Source organism: Hipposideros armiger, unplaced genomic scaffold, assembly GCF_001890085.2.
Source record: "Hipposideros armiger isolate ML-2016 unplaced genomic scaffold, ASM189008v1 scaffold_177, whole genome shotgun sequence".
Classification (NCBI taxonomy): Eukaryota; Metazoa; Chordata; class Mammalia; order Chiroptera; family Hipposideridae; genus Hipposideros; species Hipposideros armiger.
The window spans coordinates 2,250,596-2,273,866 of NW_017731527.1; the positions used below are offsets into that span (position 1 = coordinate 2,250,596).

At 36.2% G+C, this 23,271-nt stretch overlaps 2 protein-coding genes across 2 annotated transcripts in view; one reads left to right on the plus strand and one right to left on the minus strand.

Annotated features, from left to right (window-relative positions):
- Window positions 1-361: 361 nt before the first annotated feature.
- LOC109387990 (proline-rich protein 12-like) lies at window positions 362-4,988 on the minus strand. The gene is made up of 3 exons (XM_019652287.1): window positions 4,929-4,988; window positions 2,802-3,807; window positions 362-823 (listed from the first exon to the last, which is right to left on the minus strand). Exons 1-3 carry the CDS (start codon window positions 4,986-4,988, stop codon window positions 723-725), a joined length of 1,167 nt encoding a protein of 388 aa, XP_019507832.1. The 3' UTR covers window positions 362-722.
- Window positions 2,979-23,271, plus strand: part of SLC6A15 (solute carrier family 6 member 15) — a 48,787-nt gene continuing 28,494 nt past the window's right edge. Inside the window, exons 1-2 of the mRNA XM_019652299.1 lie at window positions 2,979-3,380; window positions 22,730-23,189. Coding sequence (XP_019507844.1) covers window positions 22,901-23,189 — 289 coding nt within the window. The 5' untranslated portion in view covers window positions 2,979-3,380; window positions 22,730-22,900. The remainder of the gene's footprint in view (window positions 3,381-22,729; window positions 23,190-23,271) is intronic.

Consider the following 23,271-nt stretch of genomic DNA (forward strand, 5'->3'; position numbering starts at 1 on the left):
GATTGCTTTGACATTTGTCAATTTAGTTAACCCATCCTTTACCCATAAAGAGGTCCAATGATCTCATTACTTGTCTTGCTTCTCCCTCTGGGCACCTCATCAGTCATGAATATGTAGGATGACTAGAATATTCGCTGAGTATTTTGGGATTGTGCAGGCTTTGGTTTCATAACAATTTTGAAACTATAAATCAAATAACATTTGGTATGGAGGATAATATAACAAAAAATTTTATTAGCATAAAAAAGAATTTCCACAAAATACTGTATATATAACAATATAGGAAAATAAATTATTATAATTTCATGATTTGAATTGATTTCAATATTTTCCTTAAATATTGTGGTATTAAGGGGTTTTTTTTTGGTAAATCTTTGAATTTTTTTCTGAATTCTGATGCTGTATCTTTGCAATTGTTTGCAAAACACTGTAAAATTGAGGAATTTGGTGCTTAGAAGTAGGTATCAAATTCAGAAAGTGATTTAAGTAGAGGCAGTTATTTATAGTCTAACAGATGCCTTCTGACTGTGTGAACTTCGACATCCAAAGTCTCAGATTTTTCTTCTACAATGTGTGGCTAATAACTGTATCTATACATCACAGGACTGGTGTAAGGATTAAGAAAAATAAAGAATATAAATGATTCTGTACATTGCAAAGGCACATACTTAACATGGAATCAATACTTGCTAATATTATTTAATACAACATGGCCAAAAAGTCTAGACTTCATTTACATGTAGTTTGATATCTTCCAAGTTCTGCTTTTCCACTTCTGTGTGCTGCCTCTCCTCCCATACCAAAGTCATGCGGTCATTTTCCACTGTGTGACAGAGAAGGCACACAATAATTATTAGCTTAAAGGTAGCAATTGGACATTCAATCTTTGAAGGGTCTTTGGCATTCAATTTAAAAGTGGATACTTTGTATCTCTGTGTTTGGGTTTCCCAGACTCTCCTTTTGGGGTCATTCCACCCCCACTCCACTTCTTATTGTCAAAGGTGCCTAGCCCTAGTGTTAATTCTTTTTTTTTCCTGTTAAAGTCTATATTACACTCATTACAGGCTTACAAGACACCATGAAAAAAAACACATGAACTCTGAAGCCAGCCTGATCTGGATTTAATTCTTCATTTTTACATTGAACTAGCTGTGTGATTTTCTACATTTTTTTTCTTTCTTTCTGAGTATCACCTCTGTATAATCTCTAAATTAGGAAAAACACCTCATTAGTTAATTGAAAAGATTAAATAAGCCATTTTAAAGCCCCGGGTACTTAGTGGGAAACTCAATAGATGCCTTCTTATTTCTCCTAACTGGCATCATGACATAAATTAGTATTAGTCATTTTTGAGGGTATCACTCACCAAATATTTTGTGAATTATAGCTTTGTACATGTATTTGAAATAGGTGTCAAACATCAGTGAAAAAGAGTGAGGGAGAAATACATAAGGCAAGTAGGCCATCTTGATACTACTGTAAATCATCCCTGCAAGAATGCAGAAAACAAGTTTCCCACAGGAAACCCGAATCCCGAATTTTGAGCACATATCTTTACTTATTTTCTTAAATTCTTCACAGTTTTGATTGGTGTTATTTGCACTATATCTCAATTTATATAATTTATATATTATATATAATATATGTAACGTATATGTGCATATATATTATAGAGATCATGCAAATTATACATATATAATGACATATATAATGATATATATCAACATAAATATTTTACCTGTCACCAACACGTGAAGTAAAAATCAAATTATGCAAGATATTCCTTAAGAGGGTTATTGTAACTGTTTATGTTGTTTTCCTTTAGAGCATCTGTCAGAGTATTTATTTACTCATGGCAGGGGAGGGGCAGACATCTAGGGGATCAAATCTAATTTAATTTAAAAACAGTATTTTAAAGTTGGTATTGGAAGAGACTGAGAAACTGTTCTCTTGGCTGCTTTGAAAGCTAAGGATTAGTAGCAAAGTTCTGACCTGAAATGTAGGTCTTGTGACTTCTTTCCAGGAGATTTTTCACTGCATGAAAAACCTGTCTGCAATGGCCTTATTATTTAATTTAATCTTAGTTGGATGCAAACTATTAAAATATGAGGATTGTTGGAAGGCCTCACAATATACAAAGGCGTTTTTAAATGGTAATATTAATCATCTGGAAGTGAAAAATGTCCTTCAGGAAGTCGCTGAACCTTTCCTCTAATATATTATAGGTTCGTTTAGCATTTATTTCACATTTTGTAAATTCCAAGGATACAAATTTTAATCCTAAAATGTAATGGAGCATATGCAACGTTTAGGGGAAGATTCAGCCATTTTCAAAAGGAGGTTAAGCTTTGTGCTCAGTGATGTATATTTTAGGAATTCTCCACGTGGCTTAACTATGATTATGTCTTGATCGCTACAGGAGGTAAACACGCCTTCGCCTTGTAATGGGGTCCCTTGGAAAACAGTTGGAAGCCAAGGGACCAACAGAGGGTGAGGACCAGCTCCCTCAAAACAGCCTTTTCTAACCTGGCCAGAATCACTGAGCGAGCACTATCAGGCCACTGTTGGAGGAGCAAATAAATGCCCAGAGTGCTTTTCTTTTGCAAGAGATGTAAATGGCCGGCTTGGAGAGAAAGCAAGGGGAAAGGGTTCTCTGAGTCACCCACTTGTTCTAGTCCCGTTACCGACTCTCAGAGAATATTCAGAGGGCGCGAGATAGGACCATTTCTATTGTTTTCCCTGCTGAGACAAAAGCGGGGTGGTGATGGTGGTGGCGGCGGCGACGGGCAACTGGTGCCTACCGTTTGGGTTGAGCGGATTGGGAGGACCGGATGGCAGGAGGATGTGATTCGTTTGGGTGTGGAGCGGGCTTCCCCCGCCCAGCACGCCCCCGGCCGGCCCAGCCTGAGCGCAGGGAGGACGCGGCCGGGTAGCTGCAGCGGCCTCTGCGTCAAGCGGCGGTGGGGCGGGGAGGTGCGGCGCCCAGCCCCGAGACCTGGCTCCCTCCCGGCGCCGCCCGCAGCCTCCCCCTCTCCCCTCAGCCTGTCGGCGGCCGCAGCACGGGCGGGCCGGGCACGTGGGCGCCTCCGTCACACCCTCACTCACACTCACACACACCCGCGCGCACGCACCCGCTCGCTGCATCTCGTGCTCCTTCCCTGGCGGACACACAGAGGGGCTCGCGAGTGTCTCGGTGCCAGCGCGCAGGGCGGGGACCCCCTCCAGCCACCCCCCCAGGACAGGCCCTTGGCAAGCAGCTGCTGCTCTGTAGGTAGCTCCACCGCGGCCTCCTTCACAGCCACCGGGACCCGAGCCTTTAGCCACTGCTGCTCCTGTCGGGACGTGGAAGCGGCGGGAGGCGCCGGTCAGACGCACTAACGGTAATGACTCGCTCCTACTGCTGAGCGCACGGTTTAGGTGGGGTGGGGCGCACGGGGAGCCACCCCGGAGCTCGGGGACCTCGGAGCTCGCGGGGTGGGAGCCGAATGGATGGCTGGATCCCAGGAAGGACTCAGGCTGTGTCCTGAGGTGACGGGAGGGAGGAAGGGAGGGAGGCTCCAAAGCTGGGGTGGGCGAAGCCGGGCTCAGCGGGCGACCCTCCAGGCTCTGTCTGCATCCTGCACCTGTGCACAATCGGGGGGCTGGGGAGGGGGGCCGCGAGAGGCGGCGCGCGGGGGGAAGCACATGGGTCGAAACGTGCTGCCACCCTTCTTCTCGTCGTGGAAATTGCCCACAGCATCCCCGGGAGACTAGTCGTTTCCAAATCGAGTGTGGGTTGTCCGGGATGGCGTCCGACTGGTGCAAGTCCTACAGGAAAGTTGGGAGGGCCGGGACGGAGCGAGGCGCACCCGAGGTTCTAGCTGAGTTGGAAGCCGACCCGCGTGCGGTGGGCGGCGGGGCGGGGAGAGGCGCAGCCTCATTCCTCATCCGCTTCTTAGTTGCTTGTGCAACTACTGAAAGCGACAACCGGAGGCGGTGTGTTTTCACGTGACCCCAATTTCCTTGTGCCGAAGGCGTCCTGCGATAAAGGTTCCTAACGTGGGCCTCTTCCGAGGCACGTGGCCACCGAAGCAAGCGCAGCCCGTGTGTTTCTGCGCGTCCCGGGATTGGAGACGGTGGTGGGGCTGGGGTTTTCAGGAGAGGCTGGCAGGAACTGGAAACCTAGACCGTTTCTCCGTTTCCTTCACATGGCTGGTCTGTGCGTGGCCTGGACAGTTTGGGACATAAGGAGAGCCTTTTAGTCGTAACAGACAGGCACACCAGCCTTATAAATAAGAATGAATCAAAACGCCGGAGACGCCCCCAGACAGGTGTCACCCGCTCTGTCGCAGAGGACGTGGGAGCGGGAATTCTTTTCCGTTAAGCAGAGAAGCGGCGTTTGCGCGCGTTCGCGAAGAGCGAAGCCGCAGGCTCGAGCTCTCCACTGTCTAGCTCTCCTTCTCCCCTTGCGTTCCTTTTCCCTCGTAGGGCGATATTGGAGTAAGACGAGGCGGGGTCCGCACTCGGGCGTGGTGACGTAAGCAGTGTTTGGGTGCTTATGCAAATGACACACTGCGACCGTTTCTCCCGATCTGGCCGTTTTTCTTCCAGGTCTTAAAGGTAGACCCAGTATTATTCTGCACCATTTGTGTGGATCACTTACTACGCAGAAACCGAGAGGACTGACGGGTTTGCTGTATGTACTGCATCTTGGGCTCCTCATCACCCAGTTTTTAAGGCTGTTTTACAGCTGTCAATGCCTACTTGCTTTCCCGGGATCCCTGGAACAATGTGTTTGCTTTGGGAAATACCATTCTCTGACGAAGCAACCCCACCTAGCCCCTTACCTCACCCAGGTCCCATTTCTGCAAGAGGTGCTGAGGTACAGACCTACTTGTCTTCAGCGCCTAGTACTGGGCTTGTCTTGTAGCAGGCACTTAAGTACTTACGGATGGACTGAAATTTCCTGAAGAGTACGTGTTTTCATTAAATTTGGAGATTTGGACCATCAGACGTCTATTTTATTTTTAAGAGTGCCTTTCCTATCCACATGATCAATAATACATGCATATTTACTGAAATAAAATATACTCTCCCACTAAATTTTAAATTGTACTTATTGATGATTTTCCAGCAAATGAAACGTTCAACATATTCTTTTTTTTTCCAGAAAGACAGAAATCAACAGTTTTGAAAGGATGATAACCTCTTACTGTTTGCTGACACGTTTTCTTTTTCCGATTGCATGGTTATATTCTTGATTCAAGAATTACTCTGTATTTCCTATATATGTAACAATCTGCAGTATTGTAATGACATGAAGAAAGGTATTTATGCATGTTTCTAGGAAATAAGTGCTTTATCATCCAATTAATAAAGTAAATAAGAAGTACTAACCTAGTCTGTTCAGGCTTCCATAACAAACTACCATGAACTGGGTGGCTGAAAACCAATAGAAATTTATTTCTCAGAGTTCTGGAGGCTGGGAAGTCCAAGATCAAGGCATGGGCAGATTTGGGTGTCAGGGAAGAGTCCTCATCCTGGTTTATAGATGGTGCCTTCTCACTGTGTCCTCACATGGTGAAAGGGCTACTTAGCTCTCTTGGTTCTTATTACTTCCCAAAGGCCCTACCTCCTAATTCCATCACCATGGGGTTAGAACTTCAACATATGAATCTGAGTGGGGAGGACACAGACAGTCAAACCTAGCAAATAGTAAAGAATTTTTAAATTGCATTATATCTATTGGAGATACCAATAATCAGATGAGATGCCTTACTTGTCAATTATTGAAAATTTAAAATTAAGTTAGGATGATTACTAAAACCTAAACTCTATTTTTATAATAATTGACTTATCCAGGGATCACAGTTCTAATTTTACTGTGTGCATGTGCATGTTAGAAAGTATGCTTGTCCTGTCATACAGTAAAATGTATGAATACACAAGACATTTTCATTCTTTTTAACTCTGAGGTTATCATCCAGGTAATTAAAAAAATCATTGACTTAGAATGATGGACCTAAAAGAGACCTTCTCGATTATCAAAAGCTTTGAAAACTTTTCTTAGCTTCTTTTGGAGAGTATGTTAACTCTTATTACGACATACATATGCATAATTGGGTATAATAATATATTCCTATGCAGAATAGATTTTAAAATAGTTTCTGAGCAGATGGCATTATTAACAAAATTCATGGGCATAGTCTGATGCATAAAAACATTCCAGGTTACATGGCAGGAATCTTTGGATTTATTTCCAATTTGCCTTATAACATAAAAGAAGTCCTACCAGCTCTTCTAGACATATTTAGTAAATTATTTTTAATAAACAAATTTATCTTCTTAAATATTAACTTTTACCAATTATGATTGTCTCATATTTCTAGGTGAAAAACAAGCCCTATAGACTGGGCTACAGGTTGTTTTTTAAATTAAATTAATTGGGGTGACATTGATTAATAACATTATATAAACTTCCAGTGTACAGTTCTATAATACATCATCTGTATATTGTGTTATGTGCTCACCACCTAAATTTTAGTCTCCTTCCATCACCATGTATTTGACCCCCTTTACCCCCTACAACCACTCCATATCCCCTTTCCCCTCTGGTACCCACCATACTGTTGTCTGTCTCTGAGGGTTTTTGTTGTTATACATATGGTTCTTGCCTTTTCTGTCTAATTTAGTTTGCTTAGTATGATACTCTCATGATCCATCCATATTGTTGCAAATGACAGTATTACATTTTATCTCACGGCCAAGTAATATTACGTTGTATGTATGTACCACATCGTCTTTATCCAGTCATCCATCAAAAGACACATAGGTTGTTTCTATGTCTTGGCTACTATAAGTAATGCTGCAATGAACATACGGTACATCTATCTTTACAAATAAACGTTTTCAAAATTTTCGGGTAATACTCAGAGGAGGGATTGCTGGGTCATGGTAGCTCTATTCTTAATTTTTTGAGGAACCTCCATACTATTTTCCATAGTGGCTGTACCAAGTTACATTCCCACCAGCAGTGTATGAAGGTTCCTTTTCCCCCACAACCCCTCCAATACTTGTAATTTCTTCTCTTATAGAATTAATAACAGCCATTCTAACAGGGCGTGAGGTGGTATCCCATTGTAGTTTTGATTTGCATTTTCTTCGTAGCTGGTGAAGTTGAGAATCTTCTCAAATATCTGTTGGCTGTTTGTATGTCTTCTTGGGAAAAGTGTCTGTTCAGGTGCTCTGCCCATTTTTTATCTGAATTGTTTGTTGTTGAGGCGTATGAATTTTTTTATGGATTTTGGATATTAGCTCCTCATCAGAGGTATTGTTTGCAAATATTTTTCCCATTTAGTTGGTTGCCTCTTTGTTTTATTGATGGTTTCTTTTGCTGTGCAGAAGTTTTTTATTTTGATACAGTCTGAGTCATTTATTTTTGCTTTTACTTTCCTTCTCTGGGAGTCAAATTTATAAAATAAATCCTCACTGAGACCACAGTCCATAAATTTAGTATCTATGTTTTCTTCAGTGCATTTTAGTGTTTAAAGACTTTTACTTAGGTTTGATCATTTTGAATTAATTTTTCTGTATGGTGTCAAATTGTATGTGGCTTTCCAATTTTTCCAGCACCATTTATTGAAAAAGCTTTCTTTTCTTCATTGTATGTTTTTGTCTCCTTTGTCATAAATTATTTGTCCATATAAATGTGGGTTTATTTCTGGGCTCCCAGTTCTGTTCCATTGGTCTGTATGTCTCTTTCCCTGCCAATGCCATACTGTTTTGATTATTGTAGCTTTGTGGTGTCAATTGAAGTTAGGGAGTGGGATACCTCCAGCCTTGTTCTTTCTTCTCAGGATTGCTTTGGCTATTCAGGGTCTTTTGTGGTTCCATACAAATCTGCTGTGTGTTTTTTGTTTTGTTTTTTTGTTTGCTTGTTTGTTTTCTCTATTTCTTTGAAAAATGCCAGTGGGGTTTTGATGGGTTGCATTAAATCTGTATAATACTTTGGGAGATATGGCCATTTTAACTATGTTGATTCTCCCAATCCATGAACACAGAATGTCTTTTCATGTCTTTGCGTGCTCTTCTATTTCTTTCAATAATATCTTATAGTTTTCAGTGTATAGGTACTTCACATATTTTGTTAAGTTTATTTCTAGGTATTTAATTTATTATTATTTTGTTATTGTTGTTGCAAATGCAAATGGCCACTGCAGGGTGATTGTAAATGCACAGTATTACTTGATACAGGATAGAACTATTTTTAGTCTTGAAGGTCACTTTATTTCATTGTGATCAATGTGCTAAGATATCCTTTCACATAAGATTAATTGATTGCTATCTTTGAATAGAATGCTTACCCTGGGAGCTTTTCACCAATCAAATTGGCAAAGATCAAAAAGATTTCTCACTATATTGAAGAAGGCAGAGGAAAACAGGCAATCTTACACATTGCTGTGGTGCTGCAAGTTGAGACAGCTTTGATAATGGGCAGTATTTACCAACATTATAAAATTATATACCCTTTGATCAAGCAGTTCTGCTTCTAGAAATTTATTCTACAGATATGCACATGCCATTAGTTACTTGAACACTGAAGCAAGTAATCAGAAATACCTAAATATATGATATACTGTGGACTGTCATCATACTCTCATTAAAAAAAACCCACAAAATGAAACAAAACAAGCTATTGTATTGAGAGCAAAGTTTTTGAAGATTTTTTTAAGTGAAAAACCAAGATACAGAATTTTGGTTTTTGCAAAAAAAACCAGTTCTGTAAAAAGAAACAGGTTGGATAGGTGAGGAAGAAACACATTTGTTTGAATATATATATTAGCTTGAATATCCACCAAATATCTGTGGAGAACTTTGGTAACTTAGAGGGTGGTTGAGGTGGGACTGGATATGCTGGGTGTAAAGGGTGAGAAGATTTTCTTCACTTTATGGCCTTTAATACCATATCATTGTATTATTTATTTAAAATATAGATTAAAAATATTCTAAAGGGAAAACAATACCAAATACCATTGGGAAAACAATGTTCAGGCATCAGAGGCTGTAAAATGAAATGATTAAGGTATAATAGTGGGAATTTTGACTTCATGATTTTCATAGTTTCTGAATTTACAAGAAAATTTTCTCTTTCAACACTTTTAGTAGTAAAATTATATTAGAGCAGCAGATGAGATTTAGTAGATTTACTAAATTTAGCCAGTTATATCAGCATAAACATGCATAAGTTTTATAGTGAGTTGACTGAAGATTGTTTTAAAAATTGTATTTTGAGGTGGTCATACATTTAGATGTAGGTGTTCAGATAAAATACAAAGAGTTCTTGTGTGCCCTTGAGGCATTTTCCCGTAAAAGTAACATCTTGTAAAGCTGTTCTACAGCATCATAATCAGAATATTGACTATGATAGAGTCAAGTTACAGAACAGTTCAATCACTGTAAGGATCCCTGTGTTGCCCTTTTATAACCACAGCCACTTTACTCCTGCCCCCAATCCCTCCTTAACCCTGATAACCACTAATCTATTTTCATGTTTATTATTTGTCATTTCAGGAATGTTACCTAAATGGCATTGTATGAGTCATACAATGTGCAAGCTTTTGGAATTGTCTTTTTCCGCTCAGCATAATTGTCTGTAGATTCATCCAAGGTATTGTGTGTATCAGTCATTGGTTTGTTTTTATTTCTGAGTAGTATTCCATGGTATGGATTTACTAGAGTTTGTTTAAGCATTCATCCATTGAATGACATCTGGGTTTCCAGTTTAGGGTTATTAGGAGTAAAGCTGCTTTGGACACTGGTTTACAGATTTTATGGAACATACGTTTTCATTTCTCCAGCGTAAATGCCCAGGAGTGCAATTGCCGGGTTATGTGGTAGTGGCGTGTTTAGTTTTCTAGAGACCTGTATCATTTTACATTCTTACCGGCCATGTATGAATGATCCTGCTTCTGTGTATCCTTGATAGAACTTGACTGTCCCTATATTTTAGTCATTCTGATAAGTATGTAGTGACATCTCACTGTAGTTTTAATTAACATTTCCCCAATGTCTAATAATGTTCAACCTCATTTCATATGCTCATTTGCCATCCACACATCATATTCATTGAAATTTCCCTTTATGTCCTTTGCCCATTTCCGAAATTATTTTTAATTGCTGAGTTTTATGAGGTCTTCACAGGTCCTTAATATGGGTTCTTTCTCAGATATGTAGTCTGCAAATATTCTCCCCAGTTTTTAGCTTATTTTTTTCATCCTCTTTAATAGGTTCTCACACAGACAAAAAGCCTTTTAAATTTCAAAGTTTTGTTTACCAATTTTTGCTTTGATGGATTCTGCTTTTGGTGTCATGTCTAAGAAATCTTTGCTTAGCACCAAGATTTCCTCTAATGATTTATTTTTAAAAGTTTTATAGTTTTATATTTTACATTTAAGTCCATGACCCATTTTGAGTTAAATTTGTACAAGGTGTGTGATTTAGATCAAAGTTATATTTTTGCCCAGGAATGTTTAGTTGTTCCAGAGCTATTTGTTAAAAGGGCTATCTTTTCTCCATTGAAATTGCTTTTGCACCTTTGTCAAAAATCTGTTGAGCATATTTGTGTGGGTCTATTTATGGGTCCCCTCTTCATTGTTCGGTGTGTTTATCCTGCCAATCTCACACAGTCTTCATTAGTATAAATATAAAATAAGTCTTGAAACCAGGTAGAATGATTGTTCCTACTTTATTCTTCCATTTCAAAATTGTTGTAGCTATTTTAGTTTTTTGCTTCTTTGTATAAATTTTAGAATAATCTTTCCTATATCTAAAAATAATTGCTGGGATTTTATAGGAATTGCATTAACCCTGTACATCAACTTAGGAAAAATTTGACATATTTATTATGTTTATTATTTATTACCTTCCAATCCATGAACATGGTATGTCTGTTCATATGTTTAGGTCTTCTTTGAATTTTTTCACCAACACTTTGTACTTTTCAGCATAAAAGTACTATTCATGTTTTGTAGATTACTTGGGGTTTCCAACGTAGACAATCAGAATGTCTGCAAATACGGAAATTTTTCTTTCTTCCAATCTATGTGCCTTATATTTTCTTTTCTTGCATTATTGCACTGGCTAGAACTTTTCAGTAGTATGTTGGACAAAAGTATAAGAGTGGACATTCTTATCTTGTTCTTAATCTTAATGGAAAAGTATTCAGTCTTTCATTGGTTAAGTATAATGTCAACAGTACATTTTTTTGCAGATAACCTTTATCAAGTTGAGAATGCTTTCTTCTATTCTTAGCTGGGTTTTATTTACTTTTCTTGAAAGTTTTTAATCATGAATGAATATTGAATTTTGTAAAAGGTTTTCTCTGCATCAATTGGTCATATGATTTTTTTCCTTTAGTTTGTTATTATGGTCTACTACATTATTGATTTTTGAATTATTGAACCATCTTGTATACCTAGAATAAACCCCACTTGGTCATGGTATATAAGTCTTATTATATATTTCAGAATTCTGTTTCTTTTTTTTTTTAAATTTTGTGCTAACAGATTGTGTGTCTATATTCATGAGGGATATAGATCTATAGTGTCATTCTTTTTTCCGGGTCTGTTTTTATGGTTTTGATATCAGAGTGATACTGGCTTCATAAAATTAATTGTGGAATGTTATATCATCTTGTATTGTCTGAAAGAGATTTGCAGAGTTGGTGTTAATTCTTTAAACCCTCTAGTCCTGGAGATACCTTTTGTTTTAAAATAATTCATTCAGATTATTTTGGGGAAAAGTCTATGCAAACATAATCTGCAGATGAAGCGATTATCCTGGAATGTCCAGATGAACCCTACATGCCGTCACACATGTTCTTATAAGAAGATGAGGGAGATTAGATACACATCGAAGAGGAGGAGACAAGGTAAACATGGAAGGAGAGATTGGAGTGGCTACAAGTGAAGGAATGCCGGCGGATCTCAGAAGCTGGAAGACGCAAGGAGCAGACTCTTTTCCAGAGCCTCCTGAGGAGATGCGAGCCTGCCAGCAGCTGGATTTTGGTTCACTGAAACTGATTTTGCATCTCTGGCTTTCAGAGGTTTAAAAGAATAAATTTCTGCTTTTTGAAGTTACTAAATTAGTGATTTGCTACAGCCTCAGGAAATGAATACAGTGCCTAAATCGGAGTTATTTTCTATATGTTAATAAAATTTTAAGTGTTCAAAAGACATTTAGTTAAGTAAGATATAATATCTGTCCTTCGTTCATAGAAGTCAACAAAAAATACATTTCAATTTATGGAGAGTACTTTATAATTATAATTAATTTTGAAATAATTGCAAGCTCACAGGAAGGTGCAAAGGGAGGTCCTGTGCACCCTTCACCTAGATTTCCCAATTTTACAACCTTGTGTAAAAGTAGTATGGTACAGTACGAAAACCAGCCTATTGATATTGGTGTAACCCAGGGAGCTATTTCAGATTGTGAAGTCATTTTTTCTGGCTGTGTGTGTGTACGTGTGTGTAGTTCTTTGCAATTATATCAAATGTGTAGATTCATGGAATCCCTACTAATGAAGCTACTAAATTATACCATTTCAAAAGATTACTCTTTTATAGCACATCCACCTGACCTTTCTACCCTAACTCCCAGAAACCATTGTTCTGTGGTTCATCTCTATTATTATGTTATTTCACAAATGTTATATAAATGGAATCATAAAATATGTATCCTTTTGAAATTGCCCCCCTCACCCATTCAGTATCATTTCCTTGAGATTCATCCAAGTTGTTGCATGTATCAAAAGTTCTTTCCTTTTTATTGCTGACATTGCGTGACATGGATGTACCACAGTTTGTGTAAACCATTCACTCATTGAAGCACACTTGGGTAGTTTCCAGTTTGGGGCTATTATAAGTAAAGCTGATATGAACTTACATGTACAAGTTTCTGCTTGAAACTACACTTTTATTTCTTTGGGATATATACCTAAGAGTGCAAATTGGTGGTCACTATGGTAACTATTAATAGGGTTAAAATAACTGTCAACTATTTTTCAGAGTGGCTGTACTACTTTATGTTTCTATCAGCAATATAATTGTTCTAGTTTCTTTGCATCCTCACCAACATTTGGTGTTATTACTTTTATAAAATTTTAGTACTACTGATAAGTGTGTTCACTTTTAGGGCAAAACCAATGTTATTAAGTGTAAATTGTGACATTGTATGGTTATTTATAAAAAGTTTCAGATTGGCTCTGTGATTTTTGTTATCTTTTTGCTTAATACAAATATTTTATGTAAAGGGGGATAAAATTTGGAAAGGCAGTGTTTAGGTTGCATTGTATATTGTTGAAATATTTTGTATTATTTGTCCAGATCATTATTTCAGCATTTTATCGTATCTCTTCTCTTTTTCCTTTTGCAATTATTCCATAACTAAAAACTTCTCAACATGTGCCATTTTAGGGGAGTGTTATAATATGGTTTAGCATTTTGTTTTTAGTCAGATAGGGTTTTTTGTACTATAAGATTAGAATTAGAAAATATATTTTATTTGAGTGCACAATGAATTTCGATTTTATGTTCAGAATGGGTTCATATTTAAAGAAAACTTTGTTCTGTATAATTTGAAATTGTCCAAGTCAAAAGATAATTGACTGTTTTTCTAGTTCTTTATTGTAGAATGTTAAGCTTTTGGCAAATGCCAATAATTATCTAGTGCAGGCATGTCTATTTGAGTCATCTCTCATTCTCTAAGATGCAAGTGCCTGCCTGCTGTATTAAGCCTTTGCATATTTTCATTGGAAGTGTTAATTAAAATTTAGTATAACATAATTTCAAGAGTTTGTAACAATAGTTTAGGAGCTAAGAAGTTTTGAAAGTTGTAGGAAGAATTGCATAATATTTATAAGTTAATTCTATAGTGATAATATTAACAACGCTAATCAAGACAAAGGTGTAGAAAGCACCTATTACTAATGTCAGGAATAAAAAATGGGATGTGATTATAAATCCAATAGATATTAAAACTGAAATATTTGGAATCACTTTATGCCAATAAGTTTGACAACTTAGATGAAATGGACAAATTCCTCAAAAAGCACAACTTACCCAAACTAACACAACAAGAAAAAGAAAATCTAAGTTGCTGTATATCAATGAAATAAATTGAATTTTTAATTTAAAATATTCCCTGAAAGAAAACTCCAGACCCCAATGGTTTTGTCAGTGCTGATAAACTTTTATGGAGAAATAAAACTAATCCTATATATATTTGCTCAGAAAATAAAGGAAAACCCTCTTTAAAACTCTTTTTTATGTGCATCAAAAGCAGAGAAGCAAAATATAAAAAAAAAAAATTTGCATACCTATGTTCCCATGAATATTATTGAAAAAATCCGTACCAAATATTAGCAAATTGATTCCAGTGATACTGGTGTGTCGGAAAAGTCATGCCATAGTTTTTCTGTTTCTCGTTGCAAAAATGCGTCGTGACTTTCCCAACAACCCAATATATTAAAACAGGTAATACATCATGACCAAGAGAGGTTTATCCGGTAATGAAAGATTGGTTTAAGATACCAAAGTAATCAATGTAATAATCTATATGAACAGATTAAGAAGTTATATGATTTATCTTAATAAAAGCAAAAATTTATGTGTCTAAATTCAACAGTCATTCATGATTCAAATTTTAAAAAAAATCAGTGAGCTAGGAATAGAAAGAAACTTGTCTAAACTGATAAAGGTACCTATGAAAGAATCCATAAATAACATTGTACTTAACAGTAAAATACTGAGTACTTTCTTACTAACATTGGGGCATAGATGAAGATGTCTGCTAACATTTCTATTCAAAATTTTAGTGGATGTCTTAGCCAGTACAATAAATCAAGAGAAGTGAATTTAAGGTAAATACTTAGAAAAAGTTAAACTACATTTGTTTACTGATAACATACTATGTATATAAAAGTCCTAAGAGGTCTTTAAAAACATCAAGAACTTGATTTAGAATTGTTGCAGAGCAGAAAACTTGCAGTAAAAAATATTTGTTTTTCTAGAGAGAAATTGAAGATATGAATAAATGGAAATATATACAACGTTTATAGATTGGAAAACTCAATTTTTTTAAGATGTCAGCATTCCCTAAATGGGTCTATAGAATCAAGTAATCTCACTGAAAATTCCAGCAGGCTGTTTTTCTAGGGGTAAAAATTTACAAGTTAATTTCAAATTTTATGTGGAAAAACAAGAAAAAAAATCTTAAAAGGAAGAAAATAATAATTTAAAAATGGTTCGGATTGAGAACTACTGAGTTATAAATTTATTATGTTGATTTAAAATAGTTCTGAATCTAGTCTTAAATGCCTTAAATAGACTTTTACTGAAAAATTACACATGAAGATAATTGAAGCAATACAAAAATGGGAGAGTGAGAAAAATGTAAATATGAGTCCCAATTTAAATAATTTTAAATTATCAGCATTTTTTATGTATGTAAGTTCTTACATACAATAGAAGAATGGCAAGATGCCTTGTTTTTAATTTTTAACATGTGTATTATTTAGAGCTCTTTGCTGTTAAGGAATTGATGCTCCCTAAGAAGTAAATACATTATATATATATATATATGATATTCAACATAGTGAATATTTAAATAAAAAAATTATTACAGTAAAAGACATATTGCCATCAATCCTTCTCCAAATACTCCCCCTCACTTCGAGCACACTTATCCCATCATTCTTGTGCTGTCATGGCTGCTTTGATGTCCTGAATCTATTTGAAACATTCTCTGTATATTTGGATCACAGCTCATAAATATACAGAGGGTGCCAAAAAAAATGTATACACATTTTAAGAAAGGAAGAATCTATTAAAATTATGCTGATGGTAACCACTTTGAGCACCCCTTGCATTATAATTGCAGAAGTCAAATATGACTTGTATTCATCTTTTGGTATTGGTATATATTGAGTATTACAATTTTAATACAATTGTTTCCTTTCTGAAAATGTGTATGCATTTTCTGGCACCCTCTGTATATGCAGGGTGGCAGCAACTCAAAGAAACAACAATGTGCTTGGCAATTAGTTGGAAAAGGGCAAGAATGAAAACTAGGAATCAGGATCTATAACTAAGGCAGTAGTTACAGTGTGGGCATGATGCCTTTGAAATTGAATGACATGCCAACTCTTACTGTTTCTCTCCTCAAGATTCCTTAGGGAGAGGAATTCTACCTGGACAAATGTGGAAGATAATTTTCAAAGGTGTTGGCAATAATTCTATCTTCCCTCTAGTTGTACTCTTTGCAATTTGACTTTGTTGCTTCTTCCATTAAGAAGTGGAGTTTATCCATTCTTGAATCAATCTGGACTTAGCTGTGCTACTTGCTTTGGCCAGTGATAACATCAGCAAATGTGACACATACAGAGGCTTTACTAGCACTAATGTGCTGGGCTTACTTCTTTTGGCTGGAGTTGGAACTTTGAGCTTACAATGTAAACAAGTTGGAGCTAGCATTGGAGAGGCTACATGTAGGAGATGCAAAGTGCTCTGACAGACAGAAAGCCGGCCTCCTGCCTGAATGTGAGTGAGACCACCTTAGAATATCTTCCCCCATTTGAATTGACAAATGACTGCAGTGCTGAAGTGACCTAAGTCAAGACTAGCAAAACAACTTATCCTCTAAGCCTAGCTTACCCTGCTAACACACGGGATCATGAGCAAATCAATTTTTTTGTTTGTGAAGTCCCTAAGTTTTGAGGTAATTTGTTATATAGCAATAGAAAACTTGTATAAAAAGAAGTGGTGTTAGGGCCGGCCGAGTGGCTCAGTTGGTTAAGAGCTCACTCAAGAGTTTGAGCTCTGAGCAACAGCGGTTCCAGTCCCGGCCTAAGCTGAGCAGACGCTAAGCTGCCAACAGGTGGCAGGATGGCACAGCTAAAAAAACAAACAAACAAAAAGAAGTGGTGTTGAAACAATTAATTAAAGCATATAGCATTAGCTCTCAATTTGCATTTTTCTTAATTGAATGATATGCAGCAAACTGGTTGTAATATAATACAACCAAAAGAGAGATGATGATTTTAGTAATAAAAGAAAGCATACTGAGTCCAATACTGTATTATCCAAATACTGTATTAATAGATATGCATATCATTTTCCTTATTTTATAAATGAAGTACCTGAAACATAGGTCAGTAACTTAGCCAAAGTCATTAAACTGTATATGATAGAGCTAGGACTTGAACTGAGTTTGTTTCTAGAATGTAGGTATAAATGTTTGGCACCATTACAGGTCTCTTCACAGCAAGAAATGTTAATTCCTACAAGTTCCCATTAAAATTAAGTAAGAAGGATTATATGCAAATATGAAGAGATTGAGGTCATTATTGCATTTTAGACTATGAGTTTCATATTTAGACAGTATCCTAAATTTTTTCCTACTATGAGAGAAGAGGATATTCCCATGCCTTTATTTTTTTATATCTCCTCCCATATTAATTTCTGATTTTATTAGTTATATTATTTTTTAATTTGAATTTATATATTTTCCTCTTGATATAATTTCTACAGATTTTTCTTTTCAGTTTTGTTGTTTTTTGTTTTTAAAAATTTTTTTATTGGGGAATTGGGGGGATGGAAACAGCACTGTGGAATTGGGGGAAGGGGAATAGACAAGTTGCTGTCGTTTTGTTCTTCAGTCTAGTTGTGGAGGACGTTGCTTCACTGGCCCAAGTTGGCACCATCACTGTGCTCTTCCCGGGCAAGGCAGATCAGTCGCCGGCTTAGGATGGCCGCTCACGGGGGCTGCTGGCCGCTCATGCTGGCTGCTGGCTACACACGGTAGCCCATGGCAGCCCACTGCAGCAGGGGCTGCAGCCTGCACCATCGCCGGCGACTCACTGCAGCCCAGCTCCAGTTTGAGCTGTTGTTCAGCATCTTAGCTGTAGAGGGCAGTGTCACTGGCCCTCATATATGGGATCCGAACTGGGGCCCTCTGGCGTCCCAAGCCAGCTCTTAAGCAACGCGCCACTTGGCCAGCCCTCTTTTCAGTTTTTAAAACTTGAACACTGTACAAGTTTTGTTTTTATATTTTAATAATTTTATATTATTTTCAATTCCAGTTAACATACAATAGTATATTAGTTTCAGGTGTACACCATAGTGATTAGACATTTATATCATTCCTACAGATTTTTAAACCTTATTTTCATGTTTCAATTCATGTTCACTTCTATTCTCTAACATGGCTTCTCTGTTGCTGAGGTATTTACTTTGTTTTCTCTCTTCATTGGCTAAATTTTGTGATCATGTAGCCACTGCCTCTTCCTTCCCAGTAAGGGTCATCATATCTCTTATGGATAAAAATATTTGCCTCTAGCCTTTATAGTTGGAACAGAAAGTAATTGAGTATAAAAATTGGAGATGAAGGATTTTTTTTCTCTGTTTTAACAAAGGTTATTGAATATCTTGAAAAGTCTTTTTATTTCCCCTTTTCTACTTCTGCTTGAAAGCCATAGGAATCTTTATCCCAGTAATTTCTCGGTGTTGACCCTCCTGTATTATTATTATTATTATTATTATTATTATTATTATTGTTATTATTTGAAAATTCAAGTCTAAGTGAAATCTATATTATTTTATCTTTTAGTATTTTGTGTTTTATTCTATTCTCTTGCCTGAGTATACCAATTTTAAGTGCGTTGGATCACCTTTATGTAATTTAAGTTTCCACTAGCTTTTCTCTAAATTACCTAAAACATTTGTCCCTTTTTATTCTTTTTGAGAAGCATCCTTAAGCTTGTCCTCCATGTCTCTGGATGTGGTGGCAATAACATTTATTCTGGTTTTATTTGTTTCTATTACGCTTTTTATTCCTGTAATAATGGATTTTCCAATTGCTTCCCTGTATTCAGTATTTATCCACCTAACTTTTTTTATTTCTGTTAATCTCTTATATGTTTTCCTTGAACTTTTTTTCCTTTTGCTTAAGGGGAACTCTTGTATCTTTCATTAGTTGAGTGTTTGAGTTTTTTGTTTTTTTTTTGTTTTTTTTTTGTAACTAATTGCTCAGAAACTCTGGAACACCCTCTTTCTGATACATATTCCACATTTGTATTCTGCTTATGTTTCTCCCCTATCAATGACTACCCTTCCACCTATGTTTCTTTGTAAAACTCTTTTTATTCTTAGTAATTACTCATCTTTGAATGGAGAGAGTTCTGTCTTGGTATACTATTTGATAATGAAATTAGTGACATACAAATGGAGCATAGGTGGAGTGAGCAGGGGCATTCCACACCTTTAATTCAAATTTATTCTCTGGGAAAGTGGTTGTCATCTTTTTTAGTAGAGTCAGTAAGTATTTTAGGCTTTGCAGTCTATGCAAAGTGACTCTGCTGTTGTAGCACAAAGTAAGCCATAGAAAATACATAAATGTGTGGGCACAGTTCTGTTCCAATAAAATTTTATTCACAGAATCAGACACTGGGTTGTATTTGACTCATGGGCAATACATTTTTGTCCCTTGCTATTGAATATCTGTTGCTGGTTGTAGATAGGAGGTCCTTCCAGGATGATGATAGGCACAGCTAATGTAACTCCTAAGTGTAGATGAAATGCAGTAGATGATAACTTGTCCTCCAGTTGATTCTATCACAGGAATGGATGGTACTAACTTGGCAGAGACTGTGCAGCTGCTTGATACTGATTATGTGACCTGTGTGACCTATCAAGTATCGATACTTTATCACTGTCTACGCCTTTCTTTCTTCCAGGACATTACTGCTTCATTTCTTCATTTCTCCTTCTAATCCCAGAAGTAGCAATAGTAGTACAGTTTTGGCAATAGTCAACCTCACTTTTATTCTCTTTTAAGTCTATGTTTATGGACTAAGTTTTTCAGGCAAGCTTTTGGCATTCATAAAAAATTTTGTTTCTTGGGCCGGCTGAGTGGCTCAGTTGGTTAAGAGCTCGCTCAACAGCGTGAGCTCTGAGCAACTAGCAGTTCGATTCCCGGCCCAAGCTGAGCTGCCAACAGGTGCCAGGATGGCTCAGCTAAAAAAAAAAAAAAATTTTGTTTCTCAAAGGAGTCAGCTCTTGAAATCTTGAAATTAATTAATGTTGTCTCATATTAGGTGTTTACAAATTCACTCAGAAACTCGTATCTTTACTTTAGGCTTTATGCAGTCTCTATATAAAGAAAAGGAAAGTCTCTGACTTAGTGAGCATAGATGAGCATTGGCATACAAAAAAAAAATTAATGTCAAAATTCTTATAGTTATCATACAGTATTATTCTTCCATACTTGTTTCAATTCATTCATTCAGCAGACAAGTTTAAACATATAGTGAGAACATTTGATGAGTAAGATAAAATCATTCTCCAGCAAAGTTTATGGTCCAGTGAAAAAAAGAAATAGTTTTTCCCCAGACTTACATGTTTTTGTGGAAATTTCAATGTTTCAACTATAACCGCACCCCATATTTTCCTACAACCACCCAAGACAAGAGCAGGAGGAAGGAGAGGGTAAGAAACAGGGAGAAAACAGACCTTAAATTATTTTACTTGTAATATCATTAATGCACTATCACTGTTTTTGCTTATAATAGAAAAGGAACTCTAAATGTGTGCAAATACATAGTTAACACCCCCTTTTTATTTTTTGTTTTATAAAGACTGCCTAGGATTTTTGAATTTTACAATCCACATATAGTTATGTATATTTTGGGAATTTATAATATAAAATTGCATATAAATTTTGTTTATATTAGGCATTGACTTTTTTCATAGAAAATATGAATTTTGGGTAGTCTGACAGGAATTTTTAAATGTAAATTTTGTCAAAGATTATTCTTTGCAAATCAGTATTATTATTTGTTGGATATGAAAATAACATTCAGTAGTGTCCAAAGGTGTTATTTTTTTATTTTGATTTTTTTTGTGTTTGTGTAGATTTTCCTCAAAGACTAGAAATGTGTAGAAGACATACAGTTTCTGAAATAATTAATTTGGGAGAGGTTCATGAGTAACACTGCCTTTTAATTTGTTTGTGAAATGGTGGATGGTTTATTGTACACTACCTCTAAACTTCAATACATTCCTTAGCTTTCTATTTGCAAGGAAAAAAAGCAAAAGGAATAACAGACTAATGTTTACTGCAGAAACTAAGCCTAAGAGGGATATAACTACTAGAAGTTATACAACTAATAAGTAAAAGAGTGAGGACACAACTCCAAGTTTGTCAGATTAAATAAAACCAATGCTTTTATCCATATATCAGTGAAGTTACTATGCCAACAGCTTATCTTAGATAATTCACTAAATGTAGACCTTTTGATAATTCATGTTGCACACATCACAGCTTCTTATATGTCAGGATATTTTCTTCCAGAAAAATATATTTGGAAAATTAACTTATTTCAGTTTTTCAATGGTTGTATTTATTCAGTCAACTAATATTTATTGAGCTCTAACGGGAAAATAATTCAAATTAAACAGACACAATCCCTAACCTCAAGAAACTATTTCTATATCAAAACCTTGTTGGCCTCTTTAAAGTAGTCATCATAAGAAGTTTTATACTAACTCTAGATATGTGTATATTATTCAAAATATTTTGGGAATGCTTTTTCAGAATTTCTTTCATAGTCTTCCTGTTAATCTTCACCAAATTGTAAATGAGCATTTGCTCTTAGTATATATATGTTCTAGTTTTGCAAACAACTAAACAGCATATAAACCTAAAGGCAAAAAAAAAAGTTACATGGTCAAGTTAAATATTTTTTTTCATTGGGTTACTCAACACCCTGACTTATTCATTAAGATTATAAATTAAAATATGACAGACTATTTATCTGACTTATAATTTTGTACTTGTAGACATGCCTTGTATACTTACTTGGTCTGGTCTGAACAGAGAAAAGGCTATGAGATATAACACAAAAAAAACTAGAGAAAGGAAAAAATGACACTGTGATGGCAATGTATTTCTTGAGTTGTTTGTGAGAATGTTCACAAGTATCATGATTTTTTAAAACACTTCCTGCATCTGTTTATGATGTTCCTTATATTTGGTGTGGTCTCACTGTGTTTCTGCCAAACTCTAATGCCACTGTGATCTGACATCCCTGATCTCTCTTATTGTAATGATGCTGGGTCATTTAAATTATGCAATGTAGTGTAGGTATTTGAGGAACACAGTTCTCTCTTAGATATAAACACCTTAAAATCAGATATTGTTATGTGTCATTAATGTTTGTATCCCTTAAGGTCTCCTCACAGTTAATATAAGATTAGTGAATGGGTGGATTCATGTAAGAAGAGACTCTCTATAAGACAAATTTGCAGGGATGGAATACAACTATATATGTAATTCTATAAGTAATAAAATGAGTGTTGTACTTTAGTCAGAGAGGGAAAAAGGAAGAATTAAGAAAAAATTCACAAATTTTAATTACTAATGAACAGAGCTTACATTATGCATTGGAGTATGTCGGAGATCCAAGTGGAGTTTTGCAAGAAGGAAGAAATTAGGTAAAAGAAAATGTGTGTGAAACTCATGTGTACTTTACAATTCTTACACTTCTGGAAATGTTAAGCTTTGAAAAGCCAACAATCATATGGTTTATACTCTATAGAAAGAGGTCCCATCATAAAAATTAATAAGAAAGGATCTTCAGTATTTTTAATATTTTTCCTCATTAAACATTATCATTTTTCAACTTAAAATTTTACAGGTACCTACAGAATATTGGACCTACAGATTCAAGATCGATGACATTATCACCTTGAATCAAGGATTTATTTGATATCCTCGTCCACCTTTCTTATCAACTAAAATAGTTTTTGAAAGAATCAACACATTTTCCATAGGGAATTTTAAAAATTAATACTACCCATACTTTCCAATGCCTAAGAATAGCAAGGTGGTAAAAAGAGAACTAGATGATGAGGTTATTGAATCTGTCAAAGACCTTCTTTCCAATGAAGACTCAGCTGATGATGCTTTTAAGAAAAGTGAACTGATTGTTGATGTCCAAGAAGAGAAAGATACAGATGCTGAAGAAGGATCTGAAGTTGAAGATGAAAGACCAGCCTGGAACAGCAAGCTACAATACATCCTGGCCCAAGTCGGATTTTCTGTAGGTTTAGGGAATGTGTGGCGATTCCCATACCTATGTCAGAAGAATGGGGGTGGTAAGTTTTTATGTCGTTTTGTTATTAAGTAATATATTGCTGAGGAAACTGCAATTGATTATCTCAAATAACTGCTTTTGTT

Coding starts and splice junctions, on each gene's coding strand:
- LOC109387990 (XM_019652287.1), bottom strand. CDS start 4,988: ATGGTCCAAATCTCCAAATTTAATGAAAACACGTACTCTTCAGGAAAT. Junction 3,808..4,928: donor CAGGAAATTTCAGTCCATCC/GTAAGTACTTAA, acceptor ACTTTCCTGTAG/GACTTGCACCAGTCGGACGC. Junction 824..2,801: donor CAATCCGCTCAACCCAAACG/GTAGGCACCAGT, acceptor TCTGTCACACAG/TGGAAAATGACCGCATGACT.